Source organism: Haliaeetus albicilla, chromosome 24, assembly GCF_947461875.1.
Source record: "Haliaeetus albicilla chromosome 24, bHalAlb1.1, whole genome shotgun sequence".
In the NCBI taxonomy this organism is placed as follows: Eukaryota; Metazoa; Chordata; class Aves; order Accipitriformes; family Accipitridae; genus Haliaeetus; species Haliaeetus albicilla.
The window spans coordinates 23,194,129-23,207,623 of record NC_091506.1 but is presented as its reverse complement, the minus strand read 5'-3'; the positions used below and the strand labels follow the sequence as shown (position 1 = coordinate 23,207,623).

General features: G+C 40.9%; 1 protein-coding gene across 17 annotated transcripts in view; it reads left to right on the top strand.

Moving 5' to 3' along the window:
- Window positions 1–13,495, top strand: part of IQSEC1 (IQ motif and Sec7 domain ArfGEF 1) — a 357,476-nt gene that overhangs the window by 275,061 nt on the left and 68,920 nt on the right. Inside the window, exon 1 of one of the 17 annotated variants that reach the window (XM_069769839.1) lies at window positions 10,817–10,977. The exons of 15 other annotated variants lie outside the window; for them this stretch is intronic. In XM_069769839.1, coding sequence (XP_069625940.1) covers window positions 10,913–10,977 — 65 coding nt within the window. In that variant the 5' untranslated portion in view covers window positions 10,817–10,912. Of the gene's footprint in view, window positions 1–10,816; window positions 10,978–13,495 lie in introns of those variants that run through there. One more of the 17 variants, XM_069769840.1, reaches the window with a different exon arrangement.

The following is a 13,495-nucleotide window of genomic DNA, read 5'->3' as shown; positions in this document are numbered from 1 at the left end:
CTTCAGGAATTACAAATTTCCAAAAGGAAACAAAATATATTCTGTTCATCTGTGAACAAATGTGTACTGTGCATAGTCATATGCAAATAATTTCTTCTGTTGGTATTGTGCTAATGATGCCTTGCAGAGGTTTTAGGCAAATCTCATATAAGCTTTTTAAATAGAGGCCTGTGTCACAGGGGCTGCTTTCTGGGCATTCCCTGTGGATCTAACAGTGAGGCCATGCGTTTCTTCTTTCACTTAACTTATTAGCAAATGTAATTAGTTTTCTGCACTGAAATGTTTCAAAGAGGAATTTTCCTGGTCCTTTTTTACCTTAACATACCTGCATACGTCAGTATTATAAAGAAGGTAATTTGAAGGTATGCTTTCAGCCAGATGCTGGTAGCTATGTGTCTATGTTCTGTACTGGCATGCTCAGCATGACAGGCAAAGGGGGAAATCTGTGAATGAGCATAACGGAACAAATATTTAAGTCTCCTTATGCTGGAATTGATCACTCTGTAGTAATATAAGCTGCCTCTAAATGCCTGATGTAAATCCAGTACTGTCATTTAGATTTGGTATTTTCTGATCAGTTCTTTCCCCTTGTTTCATTATGCCTAGAAAGGTAATGTAATGTTATCCTACTCTTTCACATCTTGCCTCTTTGTTTTCAAGTTTAGGGAGAGCTGTACAGTAGATGTATTTTCGGGTATATGAATTCGGAGCTGGCTGGGAGCTGCACGTGGCAGTGAGCAGGACAGTGAGCACAAGCTGCTGTGCCTTGTCTCAGCTCTGCTCAGAGCCAGGGCAGAGCTGGCACGTTTGCACACAGAGGACAGGTAGAGGTGTCCCATCTCCTTGTGAAAATGGCCAGTTCTGCCCAGCCTTTTTTCAGAGAGTTCATCATATTCCAGAGAGAGGACACTGAAACGTGCTGTGCTGGCCTCCAGGCTCCAGTGCAGGAAACTGCGGAACAAAAATATACCTTTTTTTTAATGCTCTTCATTCTATGTTTGTGTGGAGCATTTCTTCAAGGTGTGTGTTTATTGGTTCCTCTCCTACTTTTGTTTATATCTGGCTCAAAACACCATTCAAAGTTTCTATTAGCTGTAAAGGTTACCATGGAAAAAGTCAATATTTGTTTGTGTAGTTTACGCTAGGATTGAGTTTTTATGGTTACTGAATCTAGTTCATGGACTTAAGTCAATTAGTGGAGGCTCAGACTTTGTTACCACACACAGTGGTATTGTCAGTGCCACAGCTGTTTGCTATGTTATATATATATATGTATCTAGGGTGGCCTTAGTACGGTAACTCGTTTTGCTGTGTGAGCGTTGCTGGGGAATGTGGTTTTGTTGTTCTGTTTTTCCTTAGTGATGACCCTCTGCATTATACATAAAACCGTAAGCATGCGGCCTTCACTGAATTTTGTGGAAAGGGACACTACAGTGCCGGTACAGTCACTTGCGGTATCAGCCTAAAGATGTGCAACTGCCAAAAAGAAGTGCCGTGTCTGTAAATATTTCTGCATTTGAATCAAGTCTTCTATCTGAGTGATACAGTGCACCTCTGTGCTGATGGATTTGACAAAATATGAATGTAGATGAATTTCCTTCCTGAATTAAAAATTGTTGCATTGCAGAGTCATGCACTAATAAAGAAGCCATGAAAATATTTTCATAAAATACCTGTAATTCTAACTTTATTAGGTCAATAATAAGACCTTCCTTATAACCTTCTTCTTACTCATTTGTTTAAATATGCAGCCAGTGAAAAAGTGATTTCTTTGCCCTAAAATTGGATTTCAGTCTATTTTTTTAAATTTATGTATGGGACATTTCAGTGATACTTGTCATTTTAGTAACAGTTTAAACTTAGTGGTTGCTATCAAAATAAACAACTGTAACACAATCTGAGCTTCAAGCACAAAAATTTCTGGGTTTAGAATGGTGCTTGTAGAAAGGCAAGTCATGGAAGATACATATTTCTACATGGTGTGCACTGGACACATGATGTCTCAATGTAGCACATTATACAGAGCCAGATGTCACAAATACTGGTAGAAAGACAGTTCTATACAGAACATAAATTAGCAACATTCAGATATTTACTTTAATACTGACTAGTAATTACTTTCATAAGCTTCCAGTAACTATTTGTAGTTTAGGGGTTTGTAATTCTTTCAAGTTTTTTGTTTGAAGAAACACAATTCTGTATTTTCCAGAATTAGAAAATATTAGCAAAGCATTGTTAAAATCAGTCATATATTTTTCTACTTGACTTTAGTGTGTGCACAAAACCCAACGTGCACATAAAAGCACACTCATCTTACTAAATTTGTGAATCATTCAGACAGGGAAAAAAAAATTAAATACCAAGCAAACAAAACTATGCTTTTCTTGGGGATTGAGAGCTTTTGAGATGTTGATGACGTGAAGCATAACTAAGCATTGTTAATCTCAGCTGTCTGTTAATCCCAAAGAAATGCTTTTCGCAGAAAGCACATTATTACTGCCATAAAATGAAAGCAGAAATAAGAGGAGGCTGTGGGGAACCTTCTGCTGTAGCATATTTTTAAAGGATGGTTCAGTTTCAGTCGGTTTACACAGGGTGTTTCAAGAGCATTAATATACTGTGTATTAGCTACCTGCATTATACGTATCATCTCAGTGTTTCTGTTTTGTCCAACTTCATTTAAAGATATTTTATTCAGTGACAAGTTTGCTAACTATTGCATAGGTGGTATATGGAGTTTCGTACCATCTGGTGTCAGTGGATTTTTCTTATGGCTTTTTAACAGTGGTACTTTGTAATATTAAAAAGTCCCAAATCCTAATAATCTTTCCATTCTAGTCCCATTTGGAGGCACCACCTAGCAGTAAAGAACAAAAGCGAACTTCTGCATTGCTTTTCTCTTGTGCCTTAAGGGCATACTTAGTGGGTCTTACTGATACTGAGTGCTACTCAGTGTGCAACTGTGACAAATGTCTCTGCCCTGTAGAAGGTGAAACATCCCAAAGGACCTGCCAAAACCCACTTTGTTTTACATCTGTTTGTGCCCACCATATTAACATGAACACGTGCACCTGCAAGGGGGGGTAGGGAAGGTGCAGAGGTGAGGGGAAGGTAAAGCCGCTTCTTTCCATGGCAGTACTAGCTTAATCTGACCACAAATCTGCACAGCTTCTCTAGTAAAGCAGAATTACTTTACTTTTTCAGACTTTTATTATGACTAAGTAACAGTCTGGAAGGGGGAGCTCATGGCTTCAGCTTTCTCTCTGTGAGGTCTGCTGTTTTAGAGCATCAGGATATATTCCTTACATCCTGAGTTTCTCAGAACTTACATTCTGAGTTTCCATCTTGAACCACATGGATTCCATGCCCACCACCCTTGCTCAATAGTGGCACCGAACACACAGCCAGCGAAATCCTGGAACCCAGTGACTTGGTGTTGCAAATGCTTAGGTGTATCCTAAGCTGTGGGAATTCTGGATTCATCAGAGAACGTGGCACTCCAAGTGAGGAAAATGAAGGAGCCACTCTTGTCTCTTAAGAGTGAAATATGTACAAAGGACTATTACATGTATAATGGTATCAGCAAACTTGTAATTGGAGTCACCTTGTATTCACAGTACAGAGTCCTGCCTTTATTGCCCCCAAGAATGCAGATTAAAGGTTTCCCTTTCTCTTTGACTCTATTTCAATCTACAATTTCTGGCAATAATAGAGTGGCCTTCTTGGGTTACAGATGAACTTCTTTCTAAATGGGCTTTCTGGCTCCTTGTCAGCCTTTATTCTCTGGAGGATTTCCAAGCACTCACTATCCTTCTGTCCATGGATTTGTGAGAAGAAAGCGTTTTCTCTTGAAGAACCACCGCTCAGTGCTGATTGACCTAGATCGCAGCTTCTGCTTCTCAGGTATAGTTTCACTGCTGGGGTGAGTCTCGGCAACATTTATGACTGCTGAAAGCCCCCTGCTAAATTTCTTTTGAAAGGGAGATTGCATGGTATTTGCACAAAAAAAAATTGTTCCATGTGCCTATGGATCTGTCAGGAGAAATTGTAAATATCTTGATAGTATTATAATGAAATGTAGTTATCTAGTAACTGATGAATTTTGTGAAAAACCAAAACTGTGTCTTGCTGTGAGCCGCACTATGGGGAGCAGAGGCAGAATCAGAGAGGATGAAAACATCAGCTCAGAAGCAGCGTGACCAGTGTTCCAGAATTCTCTGAGAGAAATACCTAAATACTGTACTAAATAAAAGCTCTGCCTAATGTTATTTTTTCTGATGTTGTTCCCGTGGATGTAAATAGTCAGTGTTTTAGTGCACTTAATAATATAGTTTACAATAGCTCCCCACACAAGTGAGGGTTTCTAGGGTCAACTACTGACTTTGAGGGACAAAACCAGGTCAGAGTATTGACAGCAGAGAATTTTGAGTCAGGAATCCTGGCTTTGGTCTGATGGTTTGACTGCAATCTAATCCTCTTTATGCATTGTTCTTCTCATTGCTGAGATTTTGTCTATGTTTTTTAAAACTTGCTATAGTTTATAGGGTTGTCTGGTTTGCATGCTTCCACACTGGATAAATCAGTGTATCTTCGCATTTTGAAACATTGTTATCATTGTGGAATTTCCTTTCTTGTTCCAAAATCAGGCCTCCTGCCTAAATCTTCTAGCCAGGGCTAAGGAGAGAGTTTGCTGCAGAGCGCAGCCTTTCACTGACAAGGTTTGTTTTGAGGGGCTTAATAACAGACCCTTTTCTTTTCGCCCTCTGTAGAGCTAAGTATCTGGTTTTATGGGAGGGGATAAAGCAGCAGAATGTGTAGATACGTTTCATTTTTAGTTCTCCCACTGATCTGCAAGATGACTGTGAAGAGTTATTCTCATTTTCCTCTGCTATGGTTTATACTCTTTGTGCTTCAATATTCCCATCCTTCACATAGCGATAATGCTATTTTATATTTTGTAAAGGGGGGGAGGGGTGAGACAGGTAGTTGAAAAGTACAGTTTCAAGTCTACAAACGCTTGAAGTCAGTGAAGATTTCCTTTGCCTTAAATAGGCTTTGCATCTGTTTTTAGGAGAGCAAAAGGACTACAAAGATTCATTGTTTTGCCTGTTCCATAGCAACCGACAACATAAAGCCTTTTCCCAGATGTGTTTATTTGAAGGCTTTATAAGTTCAGTTTAAAAAATGAACTGAAGTTGTAACTATTGTTTTAATGCCGTGTTTTGTATATCGGCATTAAAAAATTAAGTGAACTAGTATGCAGCCATAGGAAATGAAGAAATGTATATGAGAGAAGATAAGAAATCCATTTTGGGGTGACACAAAAATGGCATAAGTACAGTAACATGTTATCTTTTAAAGAACTACCTGGCATATTTGAGAATCCCTATGTAATTCCAAGTCATGTGGGAAAATTATCACAATATATTATGTTTTATACAGTTAAAGAATCAATTACTGTTTATGGATAATTCTCATCATGCATGTGAAAAAGCATTGTCCTTGAAACTGATATATCCCAATATTTTTTAAAGAACACAGTTTTTGTTAGGTGTACAGGTAAGTGTGCGTAGAGGGAGAGCATGAGAAGCAGAGAATTCATCATGGGAGGGAGGAGGTGGAGGATCCATATGGGTTAGCATATTTTTTTTCAAGGGATGAACTGGATTAATATCCCCCCAAAGCCCACTGTGAGAGAAGTAACATGTATTTTGACTTGTGTATGCATTTTATTGTACAATGCCGCATGGCTGTATTTATAGTCTGCAGGAAGAAAACTACTCCCTAGTAGTTTCTTGCATTTTTTTTCTTGGTAACCCTTTGCTTTTATTCAAGCAAAATGCAAGATAAATGCTCGTTTCGGCCTTTTAGATCTTGGAAATAATGCTGTATTAAATGTGATTAAGTTGGGAATTACCCTTAAGCAGGGTCATAATTACTGTAGATTTAGATGGCATGTTATACAAATTGCTGTGTGCTCATAATTACAAATTGAGTTTGTTGCACTCTGGGGGTTTATAAACTTTATCTTAGCTATTAACACATTAAATAACAGTGATTTATGTAAATTACTGGATAAACCAAAATTTCAGTGTTGTGCTTAATCTAAGCATTGTATTTCTGTATTAGAAATAAAATATGGTTAGTTTTAGGAAGGAAGATTGAATGGTCTAACATTCACTACTGAGATATTGTTAAATGTGGTAATAGTGACAAAATTGGAGCCGTCTTTCTAAGTTTGTCAGTAGAGTTTGCTGGTCACGCTGACTGAAAACTACAGTGGTACAAAGTGAATGAACTAGCAACTATAGTGAATGAGCCGGTTGTCAACAGTAAGCTCTTCCCATGGTCAGCCAGCCTGCTTGCTTCAGAATTATTTACCTCAAACTTCTGGACTGACCTAGTGAGCATAAGTTCATAGTTTGAAATCTTTGTTTACTTCCTCTTGCACAGACATTACCTAGTTCCTTAATTTTTTCTCTAAGTCACGTTGATTTTTTTTTTTATTTTTTTTTAATGGAGCAAAGGTAACTTTGTGTTGTACGATTAGTTGTGCTCCAAGAAATTGCCAGGAATAAGGATACTAAGACATGAAAAAAATCACTTTCCTATCTCCTTACCCTGCGCTACATATTTCTACAGTACCTTGGTGGCAGCTCTAATGCTAGTTAGTTGTCAAAATAGCAGTGAGATAACGACAGAGTATATGGCCTCTGTATGTCCTATTGGTTCTGCCAAAGTTTCCTATACAAAGTACAGATAAAGAAAGTGGTACAGAAGCCCACACTGGCTCTGTATTGTTAGAAGAGCCTCTCCTGCCCCTGTCTTCTAAGGCCTGAAACATCACCTCTGCATAAGCACTGCACCTATGTACTCAGGAGAGCAAAAAAATGTAGCTACATGCCACCAAAAAAATTGTCCTAAAAAGCCAAGCCCTGATGTCTATGAAAAATCACCACCAATTACCTGAGTGAGAATGGGTTATGCACTATGGATTATGGTTACTGTCACCTGAGGGAGAATGGGTTATGCAGTATGGATTATGGTTACTGTTATGTGAGGGAGACTGGATTATGTACTATGGATTATGGTTCAACAAAGATGGTTTTGGAATGTTGAAACATAGACAAAAAATCCCTCCAAAAATAATTGCATCAGGCTGCCTTGACTCGGAAACCACAATGCCATCTGCGTAGTGCAGCAAGAATTTGTTTTTCTGTGTTTAATTTCCCCTGTTGGAATACATGCAAGATGTTAAATACGTAGATGATTTTGACATTTAAGCTGTACTTTAGGTTTTAAAGACTTACTAAAACAAGAACTGATTTAACAAAAACTTTGTAGCAGAATGGTCGAAACAGAATTGATTATTCTGGATGCTTGACACTGGGGGGTGGGAGGGAAGCTGTAACAATTAGCCAGGTAGTGTTTGAAATGGGATGTGTTAGTATTGCTTGATTGTTTGCTTATCTAGCATGTTCAGATCTGCAGAAGGAAGATTGTTTGAAGCAGGTTCAGAAAAGCACATTCTTCAGAAAATTCTGTGACTGCTTTTGAGGTCAGAGCTTCTCGGCCACCCTTTCCAGTACATATCCTCCTTCACAGCCCACGCTAAAGCTGTCTGCACTTGGTTTCTAAATGGAAACTAGTTTCCAAAGAAGCAGTTGACTTTTGCGGACTGCTTATGTCTGCCTTGGATTTCTCTCTGTTTACAAGTAGAGATGAAGCTTGATACAGGAGGGCATTGAGTCAGGACCAGAAAAATGTGGGATTGTTGTCTATCCCAGAACTTCTGTAGGGAAGAGACTGTCTGGGTAACCATGAGATGTTGAAAGTAGGCATTGCAGTGTAAATAGTCCCTGGTTATAGACTTGCAGTGACATTACTATCAAAACAGTCAGTGTAGGTGTGTCCTTCCTTAACATATTTGAGTTTCACTGAAAGCTAGTTAAACCCAGGCTTATTGGAATCTATGCCTAACGCTTCCTTAGGAAACTATGCAAAATGCACACTTGATCCAAATGTTTAACTGGTTTACGTAAAAGTTGCTTTGATTCTTTTTATCATCCAGGAAGATGTGATTAGCTCTCATGGTATGTATTGTAAATAAGAGGTCTGTTGTATATACAGCACAAGGGCACAGCTGGGCCTTTCATTGCGCTCTTTCTTGTACCTGATCTGTTTGAGCAACATTTTTAGTTTCTGACTAAACTTCTGAGTTTCCCCAAACTACATAGAGCAGCCAGTGCTGCTTTTATGTGCTAGAGTATTTCCATTCCTAAAAAGTATAGTGCAAATTGCTCTGCCCTTACACAAAATTGCGCTAAATATTGTGCAAATGATTACGAATGAAGCCTTTAGTGGTAAACTTACCAACTGCCCCCCAACCCCACCCTCCAAGAAAGGTTCTTGTTTGCTTAATTAGCTTCCCCTTCTCCAGTACCCTGGCATCTAAATGAAGACAAGGAGTGTCTGTGGTTAGACAGTTTGCCCAGCTTACATAGACATGATGCTTATTTTGATGAAGGGAAACTTAATTTGGAAAGCGAGATGTTTTGATGGTTCTATGAAACAGGAAACCCAAAAGTTAAAACTTGTCTTGGTTTCTTGTGTTATTACACGATATTAACCATATGGGCCCTACTATTTTTTGAAACACTAATTTCTTTGTACCTATAAGTAGCACAATTTATCTACTGGTTTTATGGTGCAGTTTCAGCTGTTCTTTTGACCTGAAAAGCTAAAATTGCTGTAGGAATATTCTACCAAAGAAAGTGTGACTTAGCAAGTACTCTTCAAAATTATTTGATGTTTAGATCAGCAGAGTAACTCGGACTGCATTTTGAGCAGGAGCAGACAGTTGATAAGGTGATGTTCCCTCGGGACAAGTTCTGGTACTGGCTGACTCCTTGGATCTTCAGCACTTGGGTTAACCTTCCAGATATGCTGCAAACCCTTCTCTTTTCTAGGCTTTGGGAGAGGAAAGCTGGGAAAGCATCATGAAGCATAAGCATTTTTGTTAAAATATGTGTGTAAAATGTTATTGGGTGTGAGAAAATGATAAAATTTCAGTGTTCTCATTTGCAGGTGTGTGGTTTCTACAATAAGAGGTGTATATAAAAATTAAAGCACCTTTTATGGTATTCTAGGAGATGAGATGGTTTTCATTTATGAATTACTAAGTTACAATTAACTCTGTTTAGACTTGATTTCTTGCAATACTTTAATCACTACGTGGTGAATCTGCTTGAAAAAAATTAGGAAGGATTGTTATTCATGTGTCAGATACTGTGATGATGAAATTCAGTTGGTGTGGTTTTTTGGGTTTTTGGGGTTTTTTGGTTTTTTTTGTTTTTTTTTTTTATTCTAGTGAGGAATTCTTGCTTGCCAGAACTAGCTTTACTATTGAGCTACCATGTGTTTGGAGGAGGTGGAGGTTTCTTTCCATTCCCATTTAAAAATGCTGTGAGAACACTGAGGACATGATGCAGCAAAATCCACAAGCTTTCTAGGTCAGGTTTCAGTGGAGCAACAAAGGATAATAATTATAATCTTTTTCGAATTACTCATTTTTATCCAAAATTCTCATTCTGGTGTTTTTTTTTTTAATAATAAATCAACTACTGCTCCAAAAATTGTCGTTCTCCTGTCACCAGGCCTCCACAGCACTTAATGTAATATCTTGGGTGCGTTTTCTTTCTGTGAGTTTCATAGTTCACTTTCTGCCTTGCAATCATGAACCTCAAACCATCTCATACTAGTGTAACGCATATAAAAACAATGTTTTATGGAAAGCAAATAGGATTTGGATTATTCTGCTAATATTCAGAACAACAACAGGGAAGTTCAGATGCTGCTGTTTTGAATGTGTGTGATGTTGACAAAAGCTCTCAATTTCCTCACCTGGTTGCGTGCCTGGGAATAAGTGTAGGGAGAAGGGGTTGGAATATTTGCCGCCAGCACAGCTGCTGCCATTGCCTCGAGTCAGGATTTTTTTTAACAAGCTAAATTCCTTCTTCACATTCTTATTCTGGTGCATCTGAAATATTTTTAGCTTTGCTATTTAGCATTGCTCTTTCCACGGACATCTCTGGGAGTTTCAATGTGGCTGCCAGAAGCCTTCGACAAAATGCAGCCACACCCTTCGTCGGAGGGAGTTTCTCTTCCCCTCTCAGATGCCTCCAGTGTCTATGTATACTTTTTCACTTAAAATAATTTAAAAGACAATTGGTTTTTTTTGGGGGGGTGGGGTGGGGTGGGTTTTTTTTAAGCAGATGAGGTGGGCAAGGAGAGCTGAAAACAGTTGTACGTTCCTTGACCCCCATAAAGAAAATCCTGAATCTTGACCAGCACCTTTGCTCCGAAGGCCTCTCCTTTAAAAGTCCCCAGAGCCTGTTTTAAAACTTCGCCGTTGCTGCCGAGGGAGAGGTCCGTTGCGGGTCCCGGAGCCGGGCCCTTTGCGTTGTCATTAATAGCGCTCTGGTTTTAATGAGGCACGAGCCAGCGCTCCGCGTTTTTAGTCTCCGGAAGGGCCTCGGGCGCTACCTGAGCGTTGCCGGGGGCCGCTTGGGCCGGCTCCGGCGGGCACCGAACGGTGCCCGCCGGAGCCGGCCCAAGCGGCCCCCGGTTACGGTGCGGGCCGTGAGGCGACCGGCTCCGTGAGGAAGAGCGGGGGCGGGGGCGCGCGCCGCGGCCGTTGGCGCCTCGCGTTCCCCGGGCAACCGTCCTCCGCGCGCGTGCGTGCGCGTACGCGCGCTCCCGTTCTCCTCCCCCCCCCCCCCCCCCCGCCCTTCCCTCACCCTCCCGCCAACCCGAGCTGTGCGCGGCCGCTGTGAGGGGAGCGGGCGGGGCGGCCTTGAGGGGCGGCTATGGTGGCGGCGCGGAGCTCCCCGCCTGCGACTTCGGCCCAGCCATGTGGTGCCTGCACTGCAGCTCGGAGAGGACCCAGTCGTTGCTGGAGCTGGAGCTTGACAGCTGGTAAGCCCTGCCCGGGGGGCGGGGGGGGAACCCCCGGGCGCCCTCCCGGCCCTGCTCGGCGGGGAGCCCCGTCCTGTCACACAAAGGGCTCTTCGCTCTGTCGCCGCCCGGCCTCGGCGATCGCCGTCGCGGGAAGCTGGTAAGGAGCGGCAGCCCAGAGCCGCTCCCGACGGGCAGGGGGCCCGGCTTGCCGCTGGGGTGACCCCGTTTGTCTCTGGGGTGCTGCGAAGTTCGCGGTGACCGTGAACGCACGGCGCTCTACGGCCGGCGGCGGCTTTCTGGCGATCGTGTGTTGTTCTGGAGCTGATGTCCTGGGTTGAGGAGGGGGGAAGAATTACAGTGCCGTCTGTCTCGCAGGGACGCAAGTTTGAAATCGCAAGCGTTTAAATGTGGTATCAAAGGCGTACGCGTGCATACACTGCTGCTAGTCGGTGGCAGATGAGGTATAAAACCGCCAGAAGCTTTTTGAGAAAAGTGCTGTTAGGGTGTAACCTGACTTAGCGTGTGCCTTGCCGCTAAAATCTATCCATGAGTGTACGCAAGCATGAAAACACTTCTTTTCATTGAGCTTGATATAGTGCAAGAAATCACATGGCTGGTGTCAAACAAGCGGCGAGTTCTACTTGAAAGCCCTGGTACATACTGTTCCCGGTGTCCGAAATCGACCGGGGGAGAGACCAGGAGACCCGGCGGTGTAACTGTCAGCGAGGGAAGGTGCGTTAAATTCAGTCATAACTGCCTAGGGTAAATGATCGTTTGCGACTCATGCCCTCAGCCAAAGGGGGAGAAAAAAAAAAAAAAGAAGAAAGAAAAGAGAGTTTAGTTTAAAGGCCTTTGAAGTAGGGATACTGAATAACCGATGAAAGAAAAATAGAAAATGGGATTTGACATGTTAATACGTACAGTCTCTATTGTTATGATGTTATTAACTACTAAAATAATGTGCGTCAAAATCACAAAAACACAGTACTGTGTTGCATGAGCTACTTGAAAACTAGATGTAGGAACTAGTTTTTCTTGTGCAATATTGTGTGTAGATTATGATGGACTAAAATAGTTACCCTGGCATGTGCACTTTATCTTCAATGCATTGTGAAAGGGTATTCCGCCAAATAATTCAATGAAATTCTGAGCTGATCAACTACTAAAGAAATATCCAATTTAAATAAAGATAGGCAACATCTTAAATTGTGTGTGTGTGTGGAAAAATGGAAAGGGAGGAAGTGACTAGATTAAGTGTTAACTACATATGAATGCAACAGTGTCTTTTCTGGAAATGAAAAGAAAAATGGGTTTTTGATAAAGAAAAATGTTTTATAGTACAGTTTAGTCACACAATTAGTGATCCTTAAGCTCATTTTTACCCTTAAGGAAAATAATAAAGTTGAGCCTGTAAATTTCCTGGGTGGAGTTGGTAATGTTTGCAAAAGTGATATTACAGTTGCACGGCTTGCTACAATACATAATTAGTAAATGTTACTTCAGTTACAGGTTTGCTTGTATTCACACAGTTACGTTCTGCTATTCAGTCATTGTTTCAGACTTTTTTCCTCCATTTGCACATTACTATGCACTTCCTTTCAGTTAAACTTGATTATTCTGCCTGATGTGTTAAAAGAGGAATTGCTGAGTACTTAGTTTGGATGGTTGCATTTAACTGTGTCTATTCTTGTGGCAGATATCCTTCATATAAACGCAGAATTCATTACATCTATCTAGTGCTTTGGGAGAACTTAAGCTAAGCTGAATGAAATGACCTGTTTCCCATTTTACTTCTACTTTTGTACCAGATTTGTTTTGTTGTTGTGATGTCCTGTTCTAGTTCCTGAAATTGCAGATATTGAGAGTACTGTTACATAAGTCAGCTGTTTTTTCCCCCTCTTAGTTAATAGGTGCTCGATGTTGGGGTTTCATGTGTGAAGTCAGCTATCATCTGTTTTTTTCTTATTTCTACTAACCTGAATCATTATCATCACAGATACTAACTGTAGTGCAAGATCTGGAGCTAACCAGTGAAAATTATAGCGTTCAGTGTATCAACAGCGTTTACTCGTTTCTTTGCCCCTTTAGAAGCTCTCTGGAAATCCTGGTGCAGTTAATAAACAATTTGTAATTCAGTTTCATTGAATAAATTGCAACTGTCAGGTAAAGAAAGCCAAGGATTCAGTTTTTCACCTGAAAAGTACAAATACCAAGTTGAACAGTAACTCTGATTTGTTATTCTTGTTGCAAATCTATATTGGAAGGTTGCTAGGAGTTGACACAGTGAATTACTGCTGGGCAAGCAGACCTCTGCTGGAGAAGGTCTCTTCACTAGCAGTTGGCAGGGTGTTCCTCCTGAGAACTGGGAAGTGATTTCTTAGGATAGACAGCCCCGTGGCCTTACATGGTTTTCCTCACCCTGTGACCATTTCATATTTGCAAAATGAAAATTCTCTCAAGACAACTGTATTTCTATTCATATGGCTTTAGAAAGTATTCCACCATATATTTAGTCTTCATGAGAATACTCTTCTAT